At 37.5% G+C, this 25,820-nt stretch overlaps 1 protein-coding gene across 3 annotated transcripts in view; it reads left to right on the top strand.

The window, feature by feature from the left end:
• Window positions 1–25,820, top strand: part of LOC113535166 (fibrinogen C domain-containing protein 1) — an 83,683-nt gene that overhangs the window by 43,160 nt on the left and 14,703 nt on the right. For all 3 annotated transcript variants that reach the window (XM_026928359.3, XM_053235830.1, XM_053235829.1), the window contains one exon: window positions 6,902–6,998. In XM_026928359.3, the coding sequence (XP_026784160.1) occupies window positions 6,902–6,998 (97 nt within the window). The remainder of the gene's footprint in view (window positions 1–6,901; window positions 6,999–25,820) is intronic.

Raw genomic sequence — 25,820 nt, 5'->3', positions numbered from 1 at the left:
AAGACAAAACATGGCCACCTCTGCAGATATGTACTAATAAAGACGACAGAAAGGTCTTTTAAAAAAGTGCCTCAGGAGTCCAGGCGTGAGTACGAGCCCAGCTGCTATATGACTGTTCTTACTCAGTTTGTCTTCTGAGTGCCCTCGGTGCCCATTTATGTGACAAATGTAGGTGCAGAGTGTTAAGTGTCGTGTGAAAAAACGGCAGCAAGACACGGATGGTATCTGTAGCTGTTCACCTCAGATGCTATCTGGATAATCCTTGATAACCTTGACTGGATTACTGTGATTTGCTGGTAGAGGAGCTGCGAAAGTCCATTGTCACGATTCAATCTGAATCACATTAGCAGGGTGTTTAATTGCTAATGGGTTGCAGATGGTCCCAATGATTTCGACTGGCCGCTTTTCCCTCTTCAATCTAATAGCACAGACTGCATATTACATAATTAACAAGTATTTACAGATTGAACTGAGGGTATATTAATCCCTCTGTTCTTTGCCATGTTCTTCTTGGAATCTTAAAGCTGTAAAGCCCTCCAACTGACATTTATAATTAGAAATCATGCAGAGTGATGGACAGCAAATTAAATCGGAGTCATAATGGTGATGATAACTGTTAGGTTTTTTTTTTTTTAGTTTCTCTGTGTAGTTTTGCTGCAGTGATTAAAGGAGTGATGGAGAGCGCAGTGTAAAGTGGAAGCTCTTTTGTCGCGCATGGAGTTATTGGACGTACCGGATAAGCACACTCCATAATGTGAAGGGAAATGAGCTGGCATGAGTTTTCTCACGTCAGTGGCATGCATCATTTCAGAATGTGCTATCTCCAGTTTCCTGTGCTGGATTAAGAGCCTGAGATGATTAGGTGTGCGGTGACTCAACGGCCTGTGTAAGCCTGGTTCTTTGAAGTGTGTGTGTGTGTGTGTGTGTGTGTCTTAATAGCTATGCACCTTTTTCCATGGTACATTCACAACACAACAACTGCCCCAAAGGTAGGCAAACTCTAGATGCTATACCAGAATAGGCACAGCGATGACGGTAAAAGTGATTTCTCTATTATTTTGGCATCTTTTAAAAATGCCATCTCTGTGTGTGCATATGCTTCGTTACATTCTGTTTAACTATGTGCTACCAATCAGCAACAGACATTACTTTCTTGCCCTGTTGAATGGGTAGCAAAATCTACACACATAGTACTTTTGATACCATTACATTTGGACCTCACTAAGATTTGGGCTACACATGCATACTGAGGATTTAATATCGATTTTCCGCACATCTCTACTCCAATTACTGACTTAAGTGCTATTCAGAAGAATTTCTAGATCATTTTGGTCAAAAGCATTTATGTATGTTTTAAATTAAATTAGAAGTGTCAAAGCCTGTTGTAGGTAGAAAAGTCCAATTTTTATGTTTGCCAGCCACATTGACATCCGATGGGCTTTCCCAGGCTACCACACATATAGGCCTAAATTATATTCTTTAGATTAAAATGTCTTTCAGATAAATTTTCAACAGCAGTTATTTCAACATATTTATTCTTTCATTCATCTTCAGTAAACACTTTATCCTGGTCAGGGTTGTGGTGCAGCCAGAGCTATCCTGGGAGCACTGGGTATAAGGTGGGGATACACGGTGGATGAGACATACATGCATTCACACCTAGGGGCAACTTAGCCTCACCAATCCACCTACTGGCATGTTTTTAGAAGCTGGGAGGAAACCGGAGAACCTGGAAAAAACCCATACAAGAACTCACAAAAACCCATTCAAAAAGCACAGAGCTCAGCCTGAGCTCAGGATAGAACCGGGAATCCTAGAACTCAGAGGCAGCAATGCAGCTTGCTGCACTGCTGTGCCGCCCTGTTTCGACATATTAAAAACAGTTTTAAAAAATGACTGTAATTACTCTTTCAGCTGAACAAAACATTTTGTGCTGTTTGTAATTCTGTAATTCAGCTTTGGTCAGTTCTTCTATTCAAAAGTATAACAGCACAGAACACTTGATTTCTTGTTCTCGCCCCCTCTCTCTCTTCCTCTTTTCCATTATCCTGTTGCTCCATTATTCGATTACTCATGTTCACAGTCAGAATTAAATGCCCAAATGGATGCTGTCATGCTGTCATGCTGCACTCGCATTCTGGACTGCTGTTCATTCCTACCATGCCATTGATTAGTGCCATTATAAAGTATTTTATTTTAATGTGTTTTATAAGACAGCGTAATTTTTGGAATAGCAGAGTATAAAACAGTTTGTCCTTTCGACTTAATCTTGTGCTGGTATAGTACATTTGTGTGTTGAAAAGTCTCTGACACTGCAAAAACACAGTAATTGGACTGAAGAATGCCACCTGTTGAGATTTAAAGGATTGTATAGAATTAGATGGGAACGGATTTTGTCTCCTCCTTGGTAATTTGGAACATTGCATTTTGTGGTTAGAAGCAAGAAAAGTGAAAGTGTCTTCCTTTGTCTCTCCACTGTGTCATCGGTACAAACAACTGAGGGTCAGAGATCGTCAGAGGAGGTTCTGTGAACTCTATGTGTCTCCCCAACAAGTTAAAGGTTCTGTTTTCATGGTCGAATGCTGTCATTGATGGACGTGTGTAATTTGGATGGTGTAAGGAACTACAGAGAGGCTTTAAAGAAAACACAGCAATGGAAAGAAAACACAGCAATGCATTCAGTCTGCTACATTCCTGTGTAGAATTGCTAGATTTTGGGGCTGTGCTCATTTAATAGAGTGGATCGATCACTGCAGTCACTGAGCGTATGTTTCTTGCTGTCTTACAGGAGGCCTGCAGTAGTTCAGGAGACAATAGCTGCACTATTGAGTCAGATAGGACCCAGCTGTGTGGCTGTGGGCACACTTACTTCTTCACTGCTCTCTTCTCAAGGTACTTCTGGATCCCATACAGTGGAGGCGGAGCTGAGTTGATTGACACGTTGACAGGACGAGTGTGTCCTGCCCTTGGTGCTCACTGGCTATGGTGTTTGTCAGTTTGTCAGTGCCTTCCTGGCTATAGGAGCAGCCTGCTGGGGAAAACAACAGAAGCACATTATTTTGTTTCTCTGTCATTTCTGAGACAAGGCTTGTTTTTTTTCTTCTTTTGTAACACCCCAAAGAAATGAAGATCTCGGCTGCAGCCTCACACTCTCATAAATGCATTTGTGCTACTTGTCGTGAATCATCATTTAAAAAAAACTTTTAAACCTGGCACAAACTTTTGAAGGCAACACTTTACAATAAGACTACATTAATAAACATTACTTAATACAGTAGTAAACATTACTGTTAAGTCTATTAACCATTAACTAATGCTAGTATCAATGCTAGTAATGATAACTAACATATTATATTTGATATTATACCCCAGTGCTGTTGAATTATTGAATAGGTGTTGATTAATTTTCTACAATAGCAGCTCTGTTGGCTACAAGGCAAAGTTTATATTATTGCATTCATTCTAATACATTTGTTTCTACAGTAACAGCAAATTCACGGAGACTCATCTGGCGGAAACTCCGTATAAGATTTATACACGTTAATTAAAAGATGAAAAACTAATTAAATTAATAAATTAACATTAATAATAAATTTGTTATTATTTAACAAAGAAAAACCTATAATCATTATAATCATTAATATGGTGATGCTTTCTGTAACTATAAATGGATAAAAAGTATGATGTGTCCTTCTTTAATAAATATAAATCATACTTATTGGCAAATTGTTGTGGTATGTGAGAAAAACACTTTGAGTTGGCAAGAGTAACTCCGCTTTGCATTGTGCCACATCAAACTCTCCATTGTGTGTTATTCTTTACATATTACACATTTTATACATATTGCACACTTTAAAATACTAATAAGAGTATTTTCATACACATACACATCATACATCAGTATAGTAGTAAGCATTACTAAATGCTTAATGTATTAACTAATTACAGTAATGATAACTAACATTATTTCCATATAAATTAAGCAAATCCTTAAGACCTTATCAGTGTTTACTTTACAATACGTATTACTTAAACATCTTAAAAGTCTTAATTTATACTTAACTTATACTTAATGTATTTATTAGCAAATATTTTATAACATGCATTATAAAACCAGATAGTTTTGGTTCTAAAAGCTGATTGGCTGAGCCTCAGTATACACGTAAGTCATTGTTCTGTCCATAACTTTTGTCTGGTTTGTTGCTTAGCAACCAAACTTTAGTGTTAGTAGATGACAATGTGTGGTAATTTTTTGTGAACATTATTAATAATGAATGAAATTATTTATGGAACTTTGGATTTTATCGTATTGCTTTTGTCACTTTTTTACATATCATGCCTAAGATCACACTTTCCTGTGATGAAGTCATTGTAATGCATGACTGCTCATCGCTTATTGCTTTAATTAATACTACCTTAACAGAGAGAATGAACAGAAAAAAGGAACAGTGTGAATAAACAGGACAAACATTAGAATTGATAGAACTGAGAGGAGGAGACACACACAGAGCTGGTGATGGCTATGAGGTATTTAAACACACTTACACATATTTACTGTGCTGTATCCATACACTCAGACCAAACTTCCTGCAAACATTATTCTGTAATTCAACAAGGTCGTCCCTCTATGTTAAAGCATTTAGACAAAAGTGGGCCGGTGTACATGGCAAAGCACTGTAATCTTCTGCTGAAGCTCATCTGAGATAAAGGACTAGTGTCAGCTATTGTGTGCTCTGCTGCCAGTGGACATTCATTATAGGGAGAGAAATTGCTTTGTGGACACACTATGTGAAGGCTGAAGTAGATTCTTGGTGGATATGAAGCAAAAATGAGGGAGGAAACATCACACACCCACTCCTACTCCATCTAATGCCATTATAGCAGGTGTTTTTTCCTGTTTACCCACCATATGAGATGATACAGTCAGCAGGTTTGCTGTGGAGATAATACCCAAAGCTACACCTTTCATTCACATTCATTAGCTCTAACCCATGAGTGCTCTGTCTCACGCCAGGCAATGCTTTCTGTTTTTAATTTAACATCTTATCGCTTTTTAAATTAAAGCCAGTCCATGCTGCCCTGGTAGGAATATTCTTATCTTATGAAATATTTATTAAAACACAATAATTTTGCTGTATTTTAATAGGTTTGAACTCGAGGTGCAATGAAGATTTAGAGCTCTGGCTTCTGAAAGGTGACTCAGTAAGTAGTTACAGAGATTACGGTGAATAATTAAAATCTCTTTGGTTCCTTTGTGGATTGGAGGAGGATTGAGAGGGAGGATTTATTCTGAGTCAAGCCACAGCTATTCATTTTAAATGCAGCCCCAAGCACCTGCATGGATTGCTCACATGTTGTCTCAAGAGAAGTGCTGTGCTTTCCAAGATGCTTGAAAGGTGCACCTCCCAGGCCTCACTGTGGGATCTGGGTTCTACACTATACATCCACACAAACATGCCTTCAGTAACAGCTAAACCACCCTAACAAGCTTGTGCTGAAGCACAGACAGTTTCTTTCAGTAGGAGGCTGTCGATTGCTGAAAAACACACCCACGGAGACAATATTATGATTTCTAATTCAGGCCAGTGGATGTGTTGACATCATTGTGGATTCAATTTATATAATTCCCTGATGCATTTGGGTGTATAGATGTGTGAGCACATGAGCGAGCACTGTCCTTGACTCATTTCCATTACTAGCCAGGCTTTTTCCTTTGCTGGCATTTTCAGCACTCATTGATCCACTGCTTGCTTGATTAATCTTCTATAAGGGCATCTGCAGTCAATTAGTGCCTGAATTACACTTTAAATTCTGTCCAGGTCTTACCTTCATACCGGTTTACTTATGAAGTCCTAAAACATTTTTTCGCAACTCATGAAAGGACAAAATGTAGGATGTCATGTCATTTAATACACTATATGGCCAAAAGTTTGACCATTTGACCAACACACTCATTTGTGCTTTTTGAACCCCCCCATTCCAGATTTAGGCCCTTTTTTGCTCTTATAATAATCTCCACTCTTCTGAGAAGGCTTTCCACTAGATTTTGGGGCATGGCTTTGAGTATTTCCCATTCATCCCCAAGAGCATCAGTGACATCAGGCATTGATGGTGGATGAGAAGACCTGGGGTGCAGCTGGCGTTCCAGTTAATCCCAAAGGTGTTCAGGGCTCTGTGCAGGACACTCGATTTCTTCCACTGCAACCCTGGCCAACCATATCTTCATGGACCTCTTGCACAGTTCCAGTGGAGGGAAATTGTAATGCTACAGCATACATCAATAGACATCTTATACAGTTGTGTGCTTCCAACTTTGTGGCAACATATGGGTGTGATAATCAGGTGTCCACAGACTTTTGGCCATATAGTGTATCTATTTGAAATAGGGGTATTTTATTGACTATTAAGCCTAGGTATCAAAAAATAAGCATAGATTTCTAAGCGTTTGCTCTTGGCAAAAACAGAGTTTATACTTGTTCAGACAGAGGGGCTCGGGTGTGACAATGGATTGGTTTCATAAAGAAACCAATGGCTGGTGCTTTGGTCTCCTCACTGTACAAATGTTTATATGCAGTTAGAAAAGGTACCTGGATTGTTATTGCACACAAATAGTTTCACTCAAGTCAAATACTGTATGAAAAAACATCAACTATCCAACTGTATAAAATCAATTTGAATCAGTGTCTCATTGTGAGGGACGTTAAAATCTGCCGTAAATGGAAAGTGCTATATGTTGCTGTCGACAAGCAAACTCTTGTTGCTTAACATACACTGATTATTGCCTCAGTGTTTATTATCATATATATTAAAATGTACATAGCTCTTTGTGGGATGCCAGCTTCATTCTTCAGATCTTCAAGCGGTAATTTTTTATCTTTATTTTCATATTTATGTCCTCCAGGTGTTCCAGCGCAGAGAAGACGGCTCTGTAAACTTCTACAGGGACTGGGCCGCGTATCAAGAGGGATTTGGCAAGATTACAGGAGAACACTGGCTTGGTAAGTCTAGCTTTCAGGAATTATTTCAATTTCCCATCTTTTTTTATTTTCATAAAAAGTATTCTTATCATGATGGGAATTCAATAAACAATATCATCATATATGAGCAAACCAGAGCTTCTACAGATGAAGTGATCATTTTAGCAGACAAACGCAAAAGCTTGTGGAGTGGATGTTTTGCTTTCCCACTGAGCAGTTAACAATATGTTGAAGTTGGTAATTGCTCCAAATTCAGATAAACATTCGGCTGTTAGAAGTAAACCGTTTCTGAAAAGATAGTTTTGGGAAATATTATCTATAATTCACCTCACAAGGAAGGCAAGAAAGCTGTTTTTTAGACATTTTTTAGAATTTTTTTTTTAAAAATTAGAAGTTTTTTAAAAAGTAATAATATTTCTTAGGTACTGAAATGACATGATGTTTAAAAAGCCTGTATGATTCATTCATTCATTCAGCTGGCCATAATCTTCACTGTTCATGCTAGTCAGCTAGCAAAATATGATCAAACCTGACAGGATTTCTAAAATAATGTTGATGTATTCATATCTATAATCTTTCTTGCTAATACAAACAAGCTAGCTAACAAGCCTTAATGCTAGCTTAGTCACTGACAGGGATAATTTTTTCATTTTAGCAACCATGCTAATTACCAAGCAGGCATACTCTAGTTAGTTAAGCTAATGCCAACTATGCAAACAATGGTAGCTTATAAAATAGGATTTTGCTGTTTTAACTTACAGAAATTACTTTCTAGTTTAAAAAGTGGATACCAACCTTCAGTTTATTAGGAAATCCTGCTAGTTTGCCAGTGGAACTGGAGCTTTATTCTTGGTAAAAGTGTGTCAGGGGAAAAATGGCTTATTTCAATCCACCTGAGGTAAAGGTGTAGGAGAGGGGGAGGGGTGGTTTGTATGTGCGTTGTCTTCAGAGGTGTTGTGGTATTTTCTCTGTGTTTTGTTCTCCTGTCCACATAAGAACAGCATTTTGGGTCACTAAAATGCCCTCAAGGGTGGAGAAACATTAAAATTCCACTTTCACTGATTTCATGTTAATGGAAAATACATGTTTTTGAAAAGGCTGATGTCAACCTACACATGCCTGTCACGGTTTTTAATGAGTTATAATATTCTGGGATTCTGTTTTTCATGACTGCTGACCAGGTCATTCCTTTGTGGTCTGTAATTTCTTATTTGATGATATGTTTGCAGTGTAATTTTGCTTTGTTTTATTGTTACCATTGCATGGAGATGATCCGCGCTCCAGCAGTGCAAACTATACCAAACAGAGATTTTGTATGAGATTTGGATCTTATTGACTATGTATTAAAGTATAACCTTAAGCATTAGTTCCATCTCACATAAATTCTTGTATTTGTCAGTTTTTCATTTTAGAACTTTGGGCCACATTCGTGTTTATCACACTTTGTCTTCTCTACCACTCAATACACATGCTTTTAATGTTATTCTTGAGGTTTATACCACCTCCTGGGTTGACGTGCTAATATGAGCATTTTCAAATCATCGTTTTTTCATTTTCAAGTGGACAGAGAATGTTTTTTTTTTTTTTTAACCATGAGGTAAAAACTATGTTTTTATAAATACCCATACACATATAGACAAAGTCTAAGCCTGAGCTAGTCATTAAACCAGCCTTATTGCCCAGCATAGTGCTAATAACCCAGTTGAAAAAAAATAGCCCAGCATTTTTTTAGCAATAGCAACAGCATTTACAGTTTTGTACAGTCAAAATGACCTCCACTTTTCCCAAAACCAGAAAACTCATGTCCACAAGGTAATTCAATTAATGTTTAATTGGTAGGATGCCTTTTCTTGATTACTGGCATATGGCAGCTGAGAGATTTGTGAAGCACTGCCAAGATTTGAGACTGTTTTTGGGATGTAGATGTACGGAAGACAGGAAGAGTTACTGGGTCAGCTTGAGCAGGAACAGACTGAGACTGTAATGAGGAGAAATAAAATACAGAGGAGAGATTGTTATCAGGAAGAGTTCCTCTTGCAAGACCATTCTGCCACAACTGCCATTAATGTGAAGGAGGTCCTGAATTAATGACATATTTCTTTCAAAACTGCTGACTTGCGCAATAATGTCCAATAGGGAGAGAGACTGTAATGCCTTTTATGTATTTCTTTCTTGCAGAGGCTTAGCAAAGGGGGGGGGTTGAGTGGAGTTGGTTAACATAACACATACTGTATACAGATGATTATATACATGTAAAATGACATTGTTTTGCATAGTAATTGCCCTATAATAATGCTCATAAAAAGTCATCATTATGATTCTTCCCTATTTAACCTCTCCAGATGTCAAAAGAATACCTCTGTTAGTTTGTATGTTTGAGGTGATGAGGGTTTATGCCAGAGAAGAAAGAGATGAGTAGATCTGGTTTTAAATAATGTCATTTCCTCTATTACTTGCATGTTAATTTTAATCAGTGAAACTGTCATAAAGGTACTTTATTTCCTGCACCTATTAACCTTATTATTATAGCACGATTGGCTGACAATAGATTGGCTGACAGTAGAACTTTTTTGATAAAATTAATCACAATTTCTGAATACAATACCGCTTATACTACTGTCTGGCATCCACCCAAAATGCATGAGCATGTCAAACTTATCAATTTAATTGTACAGATCACAGAGTGATTTTATTCAGAATTTTTCCTTATCACCCCTGAAATTAATTTTCAGCTACAGCATAGCTTATTAGGGTTTACTGGCAAAACATTTTCAGCAAAACATTTGGAGGGAAGAATTCTTTTACATTGTATCAGGACAGAGTTGATGATGGATTCAGGGGGTGGAGTTCATATAGATTCTCTTGAAGAGAGATGCAACAAAAATAGTGACCACCGACAAGTAGACTAATATAATACACGATGTGTCTAGTGGCTATAGTGTATGACTGTTTCCTATAGAAAAAAACGTATAAGTGGTCTTTATTCTGCCAGGTATGTACATACAGTATGTGTATAAATGGGGGTGTCTTCCTGTGTACATATGATGGACCGTTTCTATTAGGCATTTCCAGCATAAACAAGATAAATGGCTTTTTTATTTATTTACTGCAAGATTTCTTTTACTTTATCAGCATCAGAAGATAGAGAAGATTTGTCAAAGTGATTCACATTGACTCTTATAACACAGCACTATTGATTTCACAATACCGCCTGGTCAGAAGATATTGATTAACTTTATATTACAGCTGACAGTAGTGCCTACTGTAACTCATATCACAAATTGTTGTGTTAATGCACTCATTATATTATTATGTTATAATTTCTAAAAAAAAAAACAACTTATACATGGACTTGTAATGTGGACTCTCCAAATAATTTAAGTCTAATAATAAACAATTTTTACAAAGGTGTTTTATTTAACAAAGAAAAATGTATAATCTTTGATATGGTGAAGTTTTCTGTAAAGAGTTGTTTGATTAACATTTATGGAACAAGTTTCCAGTGTCAGTGAGTTTTTCACCAGAAGAAAGTCTTCAGGACAGAGAGCTATGCACTTTTTTTTTTCTCATTAACATGACAAGCTGCAAGTTTTATCTTATTAATTACAAGAAAGAGAGAAAAAAGAGAGGCTGGTGAGGGAATGATAGTTTGTAGCTGCAATAACGTAAGTTATAACAGGAACTAATATATTTCGTGGAAAACATTCACTGTAACTATAAACTGTTGAAACAACATGTCAGGGCCTCTCCCTCGGCATTGTAGTCATTGGCAAATTTCTGTGATAGAAAATAAAACACTTAGGGATGTACTGTTACTGGAAAATAAACACCTTTGGGGTGGTAACAGTAACTCCACTTCGTGTCAGTCCACATCACATCATTCAGTTGTCGATTATTTTCCTATAACAGCATGCATCCTCATATTTCATTCTTAAACACCTCTAGCTGACAACACCATTTTAGAGAAAAAAAACTATCATCTTATTTATTTTGCTGTTCAGGGCAAGAGTGTGTGTCACTGTCCACGTGTGTGTGCATGTCCAGTAATGTGGAATGACAGGCCTGTCACTCACTGAATGTGATCTCCCTGAGATTGATGATCTTTATGAGAAGAGGAATGACATTTCCCATGGCAAATTATTCTGGCTCCTGCACTATAAAGAGGCCTGGCCTGTAGCACTGACCTGAAGTCTGGGCCTGGAACCCATGTTGTTGTGTTTGTTTGGATGCCGAGGGAGAGGCCCTTTTTCTGTGGACTGAAGAACTTAGTGGTTCTGTCTGATAACGGAGCTCCGGGATACCACTGCTGTCGATGAAGATTAGCCTGAAACTCTCAAGCATTTACTAATCAATAAGACATGAGGAACCTGAGCACAATTAACCTACGGGTCCAGAGAGATGAGCTGGAGGGAGAAAAAAAAAACATAAACAGTACACAGGCATCAGGGTGAGGGAGGGAGGGAGGGAGGGAGAGTGGGAGAGTACAGGCCAAAGGGCCTTCAGCAAAGACAGAGAAGGAGAAAGAGAAAGACACATACATCCCATCTCTGACAAAATAAAACAAGGAACTTTTTATAACACTGCAGAAACTTGCCAGTGCTTAGGGTGAATATTCAAATTGTTGTAGCAGCTCATTAGCAATGAGGCAATTCATTATAATAGAGATATAAATATTAATGTATTTTTATGTCATCAAAGGAGCAGGCTTGAATTGCCATGCTATAATTTCCCTTTGTTGTGCATCATCACATCTACTCATAAATAAATTTTGCCTTTTATCAGTAATTTTGAAGTGAATCACTGTATTTTAGTATAAATTCTCACTCCCACTCCCAAATAGAGTGCTCGCACAAAATTCAAGTGCTCATCAACAGCTCATTTTTCTCGCTTATATATCCACACAAGTACCACACACACACACACACACACATATATTTTAATGAAACTAGGCATATGAGGGGAATTTAAAAGTCCAGCCTTCGTTATGATACAGAGTTATGATAAAAGAGCTAAAAATTGGCCAAACACTCTATGGCCAAAGGTTTGTGGACACCTGACCATCACATCCATGTAGTTCTTCCCTAAACTGTTGCCACAAAGTTAGAAGCACACAAGTGTATAGAATGTTTTTGTATGTTGTAACATCACAATTTTGCTTCACTGGAACTAAGTGACTCAGACCTGTTCCAGCATCACAATGCTCCTGTGCACAAAGCATGAAGACATGTTTTGCAAGGTTGGTGTGGAAGAACTCAAGTGTCCTACACAGAGCTCTGACCTCAACCCCACTGAACACCTTGGGGATGAACTGGAATGCTGACTGCACCCTAGGCCTCCTTGGCCAACATCAGTGCCTGACCTCATTAATGCTCTTGTAGCTGAATGAGCACAAATCCCTACAGCAATGCTCTAAAATCTAGTGGAAAGCCTCGTCAGAAGAATGGAGGTTATTATAACAGCAGAAAGGGGCTACATCTGGAATGGGATGTTCAAAAAGCACATATGAGTTTTATAGTCAGGTGTCTACAAACTTTTGGCCATATAGTGTATAAGTGATTTTTTTGATCATTTTTCTTAATTATCTTGTTTATTAACAGTTTAATAATACTGAACAAGAACTATATACGCAAAAAAGTAAAAGTTTAATTTGGCTTAAAAATGTACTTGCATCACTCAGTTGGTTCTAACTCCAACGATGCCCTCAAAATATTTCTTATAGTACCTGAAATATGACCACTAGTCCATTAAAAGTTAAAAGTTTGAACTCAGGAAAATCATTTCTTCACTGGTTGTGATCATCTGAGTTGCTATAGTCCTGAAAATAACGGGAGGTGATTTAAGTTTCAGCCACCATTTGTCTTTAATGTAAACAAGCTACTGTGGTCATAGCTAGTAAGAATGTTGCTAGCAACTTAACATGTGTTAGCCTAACACTTCTTACTTTAGATACTAGCTAGCTAGCTAATTGGACAAAATCCAATTAATTAGCATTAATTTGTTACCTGTGTTTTGGATCTGTTTCTCATCTTCTGTTTCTTTTCTTTTTGTATTTTTCTGCACCTGATGATGTGAATGCTTCATTATTGCTGCTTCTTCATGATCTTCTGACTTTAGTTACTTTAGTCACTCTATTTAGTCATGTAAATTGCAGTTTCTATTGTTTTCACACCACAAGGGGGCCACCTGCAACTGTTTGCTACATAATCCTTTTTCGCCAAATGATAGTAAAGTGTGATTTTTTTTTTTTTGCATATCTATTTTAAAACTCATGAGGGCCCCTGGTGGTCTTGGGAGGCTCTAAGTGACTGTTTAAAAGGTTTATAACAAAAAAAAAACCCATCTCCGAAAGACCTATTGTAGTCTTCTTAACCTTTGAGGGATCTACTAGAGCGACAGGCTGAAGAAAAGTTCTAGAGCTGATTTTAGGGGTTTTTTTTTCTACAGTTGTATTTGGAACCTTTTTTGACATTTTTTCTTGTTAATGGTTTTTCACTTCTTAAAAGGGTTCTACTAAGAACCTTTAATGAGAGGGAACCCGAGATTATACATAGACAAACTTTAGGGTGGTAAATGAAAATACTTTCAAGTGTTTATGCTGAAAAAAAAAAAACATTAGAATGCTAGAACATTCTTTTAAACCTGTATCTCCTGAAGTATTTTTGGAAAGAAGCTCTTAATGGTGTTTACCTGATACCGGGTACAGCACTCCTGAAATCCAGCCCAGTCCTGAGTCATCAAAACTAGAGCACCTTAAATCCACAATCTCACAGAAACAGTCTTTGCTTGTCTGATAAATCCAGTGATGGTGTCAGAGGTCAGAACACTGAGTCATCACCTCTGTGGAGCTTTGAATGAGAGAACGGAGCTTTAGTGTATTACCTTCTGAAATGGTTCTAAGGTTAAACTCTCTGATGCTGGAGAGAAAAGTCTTATTGAGGAAGCTGGTGTCAGAGCTGTTGACCACATTGACCACTCTCAGTATTTTGAGCTGAAATTGAGTATTCATGTCTTATTGTTCATTATACCGCAACACATTTGAAATCTCTATTCTGATTTGGCAGAAGGTGTTGATTAATTTTCTGTAACAGCAGCTCAGTCTTCCAGCTGCAAGACAAATCACAGGTTTACATTAATGAACTTGTTCTAATACATTATCGTTTCTACTGTAACTACTAATTTACAGGGACTTGTAATGCAGAAGCTCAACGTAATCTAATAATAAATGGCTGAATTTGTAATACTATAATAATCAGTTTTAATCTCACTCTCCCAGGGGGAATTAACTTACAACATTCAGGAGCAGGAATTCATTATGAATCGGCTTGAAACCCCAATTGAGGTCTATAGATTTGTGAGTGTTCCTAGTGCAAGACTTCACACTAGACATGACAGAAACTGTAATGACACAGGAAGTAAGGCTGTTCATATGTAGGTAAAATCAAGCCTTTTAAAGTAGGCTATATGACTTCTACTACCAAGAGCCTCAAAATTCTTTTCCAATTACATTTGGCTATTTCTTTCATTTCAGTGTTCACCTGCCTCCTCTTTACCTTTCATTTCTTTTCAAAGCAGCATGCTAAGGACACATGGAGTGGAGCTTGATTGCATTGTGTGAGGTGTGGGATTTTGAGAACAGATGACGACTGTAAAGGTGGGAGGACTCTGTGGACAATACTAGAAAGTGTGATTATTTGAGTTAGGTTTTTCAGTAACCACTTTATCTTTGTCAGGGTTGTGGTGCCTGTCCGGAGCCACCCTTGGTTCGGTTTTGTTTCTCCAAACCTGTTTTACCTACAGCACTGACCTCATTTTGGATTTTTTGAGAAATTTCTGTCATTACTACCCATTTTTGCTCTTGGTCCTAATGAAGCTGCTTCACTGCCTTTCCAGCACATTTATTACTGCTGACTCCAGTAGCATTGCGATCCTTCATCCTTTACAGTCTCATTCACCTTCTCCCGTTGTCTTTATGTCTTAATATAATGCTTTTGTCCCTTATTTCTCCCTTCACACCCTGTAGTCCTGCTGATTTCACTGAGCTTAGCCATGCTTCATGAAGCCTCCCTGAATGAAAGCGTGCATTTTAAAAAGCGGGTTAAAAAGATGGCGTCCCCTCTGGGGTGTTCCTCTTCTGCCTGCTGATTCATTATGCTACAGAGAGCTTCGGTTAAGACACTCAGCATCTTAATAGCATTGAAATGAGCTGCGGTGCCACAGGAGGCCGTGATGGCCCACGTTCTGACTCTGCTACTGGCTGTGTGATATATTTCTCTGGTAATACTATATTGGTTTCTTACATAAGCGTTGCACTCCAAATCGGCTGTGTTGTGTTGGTTTGGATCTTGGATCTTGGGACGTGGCAGATTGGGGCACAGCGGTACGGCTTGAGACCCTGTCTCACCACAAAACTGTCAGTGATCTCTCGTGCCAGAGCTTACTCTCCCTCTGCTCTCATGCTTATTTGGTTTTGCTCCCTCGTTCCCTCCTGTGTCTGCGCTGTGCTCCCAAAATCCAATTGAGTTTTTCTGTATGGGACTCATTCTGCTGACAGGCGTGTTTACTGCTCTTTTTCCTCGTCCTTCCCTCTTTTTCCCCTCCAGCTATTTTACTCTCTCCTCTTCTCCCTCAGCCCCCTGTGTATGTGTGTAAGCTCATTTTTTGAAGCTTCACGTTATGGCACTTTACTATTGTTTACTTTCAGAAAATGCAGCAGCCAGCAATTGAATGACCTCCTTAATATTTCACACTCAATTGTACGAGGCACAATGTGTGACATTTTTGCCACAATGTGTTAATACACATACTGAATATTTTCAGCATCTAATATACAGATCTTTCTATTGTTTCAGAGAAGGGTGGAAAAAGCCAGTGAATATTTCTAGTGCAATATTTCTTTGCTTGTCGATTGTAAACAAGTATTATTTATATATGTACTTTATTTACGTACTTACATTCAGTACTCACTTACTGACTGACTTTTCATTTTGTGTCCAAAATCTCAGTGTTTTACACAGAACATTAAAAATTAGGCAAATAATAAAGCCACAATCATAAGCAATATGTATATAATTAAAAACTCAAATTTACATTTTCCCGGAAAGTCCTGTTATAGGATTTGTCTAACAAACCACAAATACAATTCATTTGGTGGAATTTATATTTTCAACCCATGTAGTGCATCAGGATATATCTACAGCAGTAGAGCAATTTCCCAGCAATTGTTGTAGTCTTACCCAAGCAACTGATGCATCAATCCTCCCAGAATTTTCACTCTGGATTGCGTTCACACTTAAACCCTTTTCAGATAATTGGCAGTACTTTCCAGGAATAAATCTGTCCAGGAGACTTTATTGTTCTCTACATGCTTTGGCCTCAGACAGTTGGATTCCAGAGCACACCTATAGAGGGAATCAAACACAAGACACACTGCATCATAAATGCTCAACCGTTACATACAACGAACAGTGTGAAGTAACGTCCCTAAGTTTGCCTCGGGGAATGTTTGCGCTTTCATGTTCTCGTTTCCTTTTTCACAGACTGTACTGTGCTCCCTTTTCTGGCTGGTGTATTGTTTAACAACGAGTGTGTGGCTGATTTGTGCCCTACAGACATCCTGCCTAGGGCAATACACACCTGCACACCTGGATGATATAGTGCAGCTTGGAAGAGCCTAATAGAAAGGAGCTTTTATTCTGATAAAATATCCTGAACACTAAAACTGATAAATAATTTCAGCACATTATGGATAATCAGTATATGCCAGTAATATATTAATAATGCCTCTTTTTAGTGTTTTAAGTCACATTAATATTAAGATATTAAGTCACATTATAAGGTCAGAAAGATCAATTATTTGCATTCAGTTAAAGCTCACTTTTATTGTAAGTCTAAATACTGACCTTTCTCCAATGGATAACACTAGGAGGCTCCGTTTCCTTTAATGGTCTCCAGTATGAATGCTATACCAAAAAAAAAAGACATTACATGACATTAAGGACAGTGGTAGGTCATGAGTTTAAATCACAGCACCACCAAGCTGCCACTGCAGGGCCCTTGAAAAAGGCCCTTAACCTTCAACTGCTCAGTTGGATAAATGAGATAAATGTAAAATGTACCTTACTTTTCTGTAAGTCGCTCTGAATAAGGGCGTCTACCAAATGCCATAAATGTACATTGCAAATGTTCTTATTTTTGGTCTGTTTACCCAGCTTTTTCATGTCCAACCCATAGAAGTTTCTGAAACCTAGGCATAACAGTTAATAAAAAAGAATTTTACTAATTTCACCTGTTATGGCCTGCAAAAGCATCTGATTGGTGTATAAACTTATTAATAAAAAGGATGATTAGTGGGGCTGTAGGCAGTCCTTGACTTGGACTTATGGGCATTTGTACTTGGACGTGTCTTCATCTTGACTTAGCTTTGCTTGACATAAAACTCGTCTTGACTCTATTTCAGATTGGTTGTTGTTTTGAAAGCTGTGGACCTGCTGTTTAAGGTAAAACTACCTTCCATCTTGAAAATCAAACAGCGAATTTATAAAGCTACAAAACCTCAGTGGAGTGCTAGTTTAAAATACGAACAAAAATGTAGAAAAACATTCTTTTTTACTGCTAACTGTGAAGCTATGTGCAGATTTGTCATCAAGATACAATTTAAAGTAACTCTCTATACCTAAATTACCTAAATTATTAAACACTGTGTAAGACGTGAACTTTCATGGCATCGGCACTGTCACAGACTTTTTAAGGGTTAAATGGAACCTTTCTGCCGAAGGCTCCATGGTGCTTACCAGCACATATTTTAAAAAAGTGTCAACTCCTACAATATTTTGTGCTGATAAAGAGAGGTGAAAATTAAGTGAAAGCTTACACTACCTAGTAAACACTGTTCACACTTTGATTAAATATCTTGCCTTAGTGAGAGTCTTATGCACCTATTTTTAATTGGGTCCACATTCAGAGTGTGTTACTGTGAGACATGAGCTCTGTTTAAAAGGTAACAGGTTGCTCTCCATTTCAGTATTTAAAGATGCCTTGATGGGGAAGAAGGAAGGCAAAATGCTGGAAGTTGCATTGATCCTCTTGGGTGATTCCATGATCGGGGTACCATCTGTGTCGCACTGGTATTATGTTTAAAAATATGTATGTAAAGTAAAAGTAAATGCATTTTAAGCAGTGGTAAAGTGTCCTTCACAACAACATACATGCATATTTCAGATAAATAACAAAATAAAATCTACAGAAAATCCACAGCACATAGAAAACAGCATTTTTAAAAATGTTCAATTCAATTTTATTGGTATAGCACTTTTAACAATGGACATTGTCACAAAGCAGCTTTACAGAAATAAATACATTCAAATTAAATTAAATCAAAATTGAAAATGTGTGAATTTATCCCTACTGAGAAAGCCAGAGGCGATGGTGGCAAGGAAAAATAAATCCCTTCTATAAATGTGTACTACATTATTGGCTTGTTTCAGACCACTATACCCACACTTTACTATGAAATAAAATTAAAATTAAAATTAAATAAAATATTGCAAAATCACAATAATGTGTGAATCCAATTAACATCTTATACATGAAAAATTTACATTTCTGTTTCCCAAAACATTCACTTGACACAGTTACCTGAATACATTCACCCCTATGAAATATTTGGAATAATTCTTTCTGTTTTGCTTTGTTTTGTTTTGTTACCAGTGATACTCTGACCTTGACTAACTAGGTCATAATCAAGGTACAACCATGTTAACAAAATTAACCAAATTCTTTCTTTTTTAAATTCCAGTTTTAAATAAATCAGTAGAATGTCCTTAATGTCCTCATGCCACCTTTTGTGCATTTGCAAATTCTACGCTGTTACTCATTTAAGAGCAAAATGCAGCTATGATCAGCAAAGAAACCTTGTAAAAAAAAATTGAGTTCATTTTTTGAATGGTTAAATGCATGTTTTCTTAGATTCAGTGTTGAAAAATTATATTTAAAAAAAGAAGCTTAATTTATAAGAGTTAAAGAGCTAAATGGCACCCCAGCCGTGGAATCAGCTTGATATTGTAGTGAACCAGCGGATTTTAATGAACAGAGAGATGATGCTAAATACAGATAAATATCTAAATAACTGAATCATAAACACAAACTGGCCAAAGAGACCTAGTAAACAAACAAAAGCCTAAGCTAGTCTAGGCCAAGCTATGCTAAGAACAAGGCCAAAGATATGACATGGCAAGAGTTAAAAAAAATAACCTAAAGGCTAGGTAGCAAAAAAGCTAAGTTATCAGAATAACAGGAAGACAGATGCTACCTTCAAGTCCTCCTCAGAATTTCAAGTCTGTGAGTTTGGAGGATGTGAATATGACATACTGTGCGTTCAAGTGGTTTTGGTTGGGGAAAAGTTGACGGCGTGAGAAAACTTCATTTGGCTTTATTTTCCTTATTTATTTTGTACTCAGTTTCTGGGTTCTTCTGGCTAGCTTTATATGTAGGTGATTCTTCATTAACATCAGTGCAAAGCTGTGCAGAAAATGCATACAAACCAAATCTATACTGTACAGACATGTAGCATGAAAAATTACCACTTAAATCTTACCATCTGCTGTAGGCATCATAGTTAGATTGGTGGCCTCCATAAAATGTGAGTTCCGGAGTTGTAATTACAACGTTGCTGTGGAGTTCAAGTGCACTCGCATCATAATTACAGTATTTCTAACAGAACTTGAGGGCAACAGGAATAAACATAAATAAACATAAATAAAGTGAATGTGCAGTACGGTGCAAGTTAATACCAAAGCAGTGGTGAAAAGCAAGCACGTAGAAATGTGCAAAGCTTCACAAACAGAGACGCCAGTAGCTGTGAAATAACCTGGTCAGAAGTGCTGGATCTGGAGCCTATCCTGGGAACATTGGCCATGAGACGGGAATTCAGCCTGGATGTCCAGGGAATACAAGGAACACCAGTCCATCACAGGCTGTAATATATTATGTGCTTCATATTCTTGACCTATTTTACCCCCTTTCCAATATCTGTCCAGTAGCTATTCAATCCACCTTCTGTAAACTGTTTTAGTTATTAATTTTCAAGTTATTAATAAGAAAAAAAAGTTAAAAATGCACAGAAATGCCATCTTTGTCTTGCTGAGTTAAACTTTTTTGCTGACCCTCAGCTCACTTCCACAACAAAACTTCAGCAGATTCAGACACCTTTGCATCTCTGGAGGCAAATGGGATTGAGACTTTCACTCTGTCTAGATAGCTATTCCATCTAGCTTTTGTTTTGATCCCTGATTTCTGTCTCTGCACACAGAGAGAGAGAGTTCGGTACACGATATGAGCTTGGAGCTTTTTATTTTCCTTTGTTTAAATTCATAGTCTTTGAGTCTTTTTTTCCTGGTTTCCCACGGATGGATTTATCCTCAGTCCTGAACAGGTGAAACAGTGACAGGACGGCCGCTTGTGTCAGGCTCACTCGCCAGAAAGCCACTGGAGCAGAGACATCTTTTTTGTTTTCTTCAGCCTGGAAAAATAAGACCGATAGCCGACCTAATTAAAACATCCGCCTCCTGTTTTGCATATAGTTGAGCACACGGCAGCAAACAATTTGCAATGCATGAGTTGAACACTTTAAATTCTTGAAAAAAGGGGGAAAATATGGTGAAATAAGGAGCTAGAAGTGGCTGAGATATGGAGCATGTGTGTGTGTGTGTGTGTGTGTGTGTGTGTGCGTGCGCGTGTTGATGTACAAGTGTGTTATGGGAAAAAACGATTTATTTTGGAAAGAGCTGTCACTCAGTTATCAGGTGTTCAGAAACCCAATATCAAAGGAGGTGAGCGCTGGGTGTGTGTTTAGATGTGTCACTGCTATAGGAGGTGTGTGCAAAGTTGACGTGTGAGTGATAGCAGGTAGTAGCTGTGTATGTGTTTAGTAGCTGTGTGTGTATTTATATACTAAGACTTCTTCTCTTTCCTCCTCTCTTGTGTAACACATTGAAAGGAATATCTATGCACATGAGACCTGTTTCCCAAAAGCTCTCCCATGAGTACCAGACCATCTCCTGCCACGCTGACGGAGGACTGTGATTAAAAATTAATGACCCAGTTTCATTGCATGGAGAGAAAAGGAGAGTAGAGCGGAATGTCATGATGCTCTGCTGCAAAACTTCTACATGCTTCTTATTAAACAAGCACAGCTTTATTTATTAACACTCACATAATGTACAGCATATCAGCAGAATTCAGAGGAGTGCGGAACAAAGGCCAGCTAGCTTACAGGACTTACATAATTAATTCGTTTTTATATTATATATGCTAAACTGCTTATTTATTAAAGAGCTTTGATAATGCAAAATAATCGAAAATCTTTACACACGCAAAAATCATTATGGCATATCCAATGGTTTGGGGGTTAGAGTAAATTGTCTCCCACTGCTTACAGTTTAGCTGTAGCATTTACCTGCCTGTTTTTGACCTTGCTGTGTTTATAGACAATAAAACTTCTCCACTTTTTTAGCTAAAGCAACAGAGAATTGGCAAATATCACCAGTTCACTGAAGGGGAAAGGACGCAGGACATAGTAGTTACTTATACTTTGTGTCAGTTTTATCTAACCTGTGAATTCATACATCTTACATAAGACTTGTGAGCTAATAAAAAACAAGTAGGTGGGACTGAGATCGCTTTGACAGTAAAAAAAAAAAAAAAAAAAAAAAAAAAAAATGGAGGACATGCTAATTATTCAGTAGTGTTTACATCAATCTTCTGTCTTGCTATTTTTCTTACTGTTGCTTAGCACATATGTGAGAAAAACGAGTCTTTCCCATACAGCTGGGTGATATGACAATATAATATAGACATTGTGATAAATTGTGCCACAGCACTACAGTTTTTACTGAGATCTCATGATTTTTAAAAATTAATTTTTAAAAAATAATTACAAACTTACATTACAATTTTGTACTTAATCTGTAAAATTGTAAAATGTTAATGTTCTCTCTTTTTAGTTTTAAATATTTTGCATTTTTTTATAAATCCATCCATTAAAAAATCCATTTATTTTTGTAGACATTGAATATAGTATCTAATGTTTTTTTTTTATGCAATGGTACTGCATTGCTGAGAAATTGTTAGCAAACCTATATAGCTTATCATCTCATCATATCATTTATCATAGGAATGTCTTCAAGAATTGTGATATGATATTTTTGATATATTGCCCATCCCTACTCCCCACATGTGCAAGGGTTTTTGTGGTAAAAATCTGTTTTTCTCTAGCAATATTGCCACCTCTGTGGATGCTGAACCCAGAGTATCACTTTTAAATAAAGTATTTCCTTTACTTTTAGTTTACTTTAGTTTACTTACTGTTACTTTTGGTTATTAAATTAGGCAAAAGTCACATTTTAAAAATCACAACTTCAGAATCAGTTCTTAAATTTAGCTTCCATATAGTTTCCATCTGAACTTTTTTTGTTCTCGCACACGGAAGAACAGCGGGAAATAACCAGCCTGTCCGTCACCTCTTTAGTGTGGCAGAATGCGCAGCTTCTTCTTTCTAGTGGCTGACAAGGGTAAACTGAGGTAAACTGAGTAGATGTGAGAATATAAGACACTGTCAGCTGGGAGCTACTGCATACAGTAGGCTTAGCCTGGATTAAAAAACAAAACCACTAATGCTGCAGGCTCATTGTTTGTTAGCTATATCTAGCATAGCTTAGTCCAGGTTTTAATCTTACACAGGTTCATAAACATTCAAACAGTCAGTGTGTAGGATTTATTTCTGTATTGGAAAAAACATTGCCTTTTTTAATCCAGTTTCAGACTGTGGCCAGTGTAGCCTCAGATACCTTTCTTGGTTTGGAAGCCAATGTAAAGAGTGCTTATTTGAGTTACTGTAGACTTCCTGTCAGCTCAGACCATTCTGGTCATTCTCCTCTGATCTCTCTCATCAAGGCGTTTCAGCCTGCAGACCCTCCACACACAGGATGGTTTTTGTTTTTCTCACCATTCTGTGTAAACTGTTATGTGTGTCTGCTGTTGTAGCTCATCTTCCACAAGCTTCTACATGTTGTGCATTCTGCGATGCTTTTCTGCTAATCACGGTTGTAAAGAGTGGTTATTTGAATTAACATAGCCTTTCTGTCAGCGCCAACATGTCTGTCCATTCTCTTTTGACCTTACTCATCAACAAGGTGTTTCCGCCCACAGAGATGCCACTCACTGAATGTTTTTTTGTTTGATTCTGTGTAAACTCTAGAGTCTGCTGTGCATGAAAAAGCCAGGAGATCAGCAGTTTTAAATACTCAAACCAGCCAATCTTACACCAGCAACCATGCCACAAGTCACTGAGATCAGATTTTCCCCATTCTGATGTTTGATGGGAACATAAACTGAAGTTCTTGACCTGTTTCTGCATGATTTGATGCGTTATGCTGCTGCCACATGACTGCCTGATTGGATAATTGCAGGAATGAGTGTGTGTTTGTGTGTGTATGTGTAGATGTGCTAAAAGTTATGTGTTATCTGTCTAGCTGCTTCGATGCTGTATTAATTCATATTTATTGCAGCCTGTAACTTGCTATGTGAACTTTCAGATATAAGCCAGCCAGAACAAGGAGAATGTTTCTGTCAATGTCACTGATACCATCAAATGATACCAGCAAACATAAATATATATATATATATAATATATGAGTATTTCAGAAACTGCTGATCTCCTGGGAATTTCATGCACAACAGTCTCTAGAGTTTACACAGAATGGTGCGACAAACGAAAAAAAACATCCTGTGTGCAGAGGGTTTGCAAAATTAATTTATGGTTATGCCAATGCCAGCACAACCACAACGTGCTTCGAAATTTTTAGACGCAAGTGTGACTTGCATGTGACAAGCTTTTCAAACAACCTGCATTCAGACTGCAGTCAAGCCAGCCAATGTAGAAACCGGAGTGCGTATATATATATAATGGTTTACAGTAACTACACTTTGGATGTTTTTCAAATCTGAAAAAAGGGTACCGCTCCTCGGTTTTAGTTATACAGCTTGAGTTGTGTTTGCGTGCTGTATAATGGCGGTCGCAGCGCTATGGATCTACTGTGAATTCTGGATGGTGTGAAAATGTTGCACAGTAGTGTAGGCCTACTGTGGGCCGTTTCACTGTTATTTTTTTCCAAGTTCATGTGGGCCAAATGAAACGAGGCTGCAGGCTGGATTTGGCCCACAAGGCTTGCATTTGCCTCGTGATTTTGACTAAAGTTGCTTGCCAGATTTCATATATCATTAGAGTGACTGTAAAATGTGGGTGAGATTAGTTTCACTTTTCAATAACCTAGAGTCATCAAACAGCTTGCAAAAGAGATTGCAAAGTATTATTCTTCTTATTGTAGAGTATTTACTGCTTTCTTCATAGCTAATTGTGACATTTCATATTGTATAAGTACACAAGGCTAAACTCAAGGTCATCTCAATAAAAAAAAGATTAAACTAGTTTTATTAAATCATGATAGGGCTGGAACTCAGTGGAGTTTTTAGTTCATAAACTTGTCAAAACTGAGAATATTAAAGGCTAAAAGGTTGGTGTTTGATTTTGCTGAGTATTATATGGACTCAGTGAATAAGGAAAAGAAAGCAGCATGTCTAGAGAAAGAATCTGTGCTTAGAGGCATCAGAAAATAAATCAGGGTCTGCAGAGAGGACACTGAAAGATATGAGTTTCCACAAATGTGCTATACAGCTCAGAACCTCTAAAGAACATGCTTAAACACCTGGTTGAAACTTGGTATGTGATAATGTTTGGTAAGGCTTAGTATTTTTGAAGCATGTGGCTAAGTTATGCCTTCAGATAGTTGTTCATCCTGACACTCATTTCTCTGACTAAATCTGTACTTAATAGGTACGGAATAATGCATTTGAGGCCACGCTACTATAGGAAAATAATGACTGATGGGGTGGTGTGATGTGTTCCAACACGAAGCAGAGTTACTGTAACCACCCTGAAGTTGATTATTTTCTGATAACAGCACATCCTGAAGTGTTTTATTCCTCTTACACCACATCAGCTCACCAACATTGTGCTTTTTATCTAATAGTTACAGTTAATGTTGTGGAACAGACTCAAAACAAGCTGGCTCCTATTATCACTTATATTACAGCAGCTATAAACATATATTCCTTTACCAGCCTCTCTTTTTTTCTCTCTCTTAATAGTTAATAGGACTAAAAAAAAAATCACAGCTTCTCATGTTACCAAGAAAGCACAAACGTGTCTGTCCCAAAGACTTTGGCAGTAAACTTAATGACTGTTACAAAGTGCTGAGAGTGGAGACTCCATAATGCTATATAAATGTCTCCTAATACAAAGCTTCACCCTATCAACATTAATTCTTGTCTTTTTAGCTGTAGATTATAGATTATGTCTACCATGTATGACCCTTTGAATGAGCTGTTACTATAGAAACAATAACGTATTAGAATTTGAATTACAGCTGTTGTAGAAAAAGAATCCATACCTTCTGACCAATCAGATAAGTGCTGTGGTATAATTCAGATTTAGCTACAGTGAGGCACATGAATAGTTTTTGACATGTGAGGAAAGTTTTAAAACTTTCCAGAAATAGCATTTGAAATGGCAACACTTGCAGTTTAGCAGTAAATGGCTCAAGATTGTAAACACGAGATAATTGCTCTCCATGTTATGTACAACTGAATTAGTAAGTGACGTATGACCAGACAGTAATTATTGCTTTGCATATTCACAGTTCCAATGACATCTAAGTTTCAAAAGTAATAGAATATAAGTATTTATAAAGAAACTTGTGTCTGCCCTATAAACCAGGCCATTATACCAGC

This window comes from Pangasianodon hypophthalmus, chromosome 8 (assembly GCF_027358585.1).
Source record: "Pangasianodon hypophthalmus isolate fPanHyp1 chromosome 8, fPanHyp1.pri, whole genome shotgun sequence".
NCBI classification, from domain to species: domain Eukaryota; kingdom Metazoa; phylum Chordata; class Actinopteri; order Siluriformes; family Pangasiidae; genus Pangasianodon; species Pangasianodon hypophthalmus.
The sequence above is the reverse complement of the archived record's forward strand: the minus strand, read 5'-3'. Positions and strand labels throughout refer to the sequence as shown.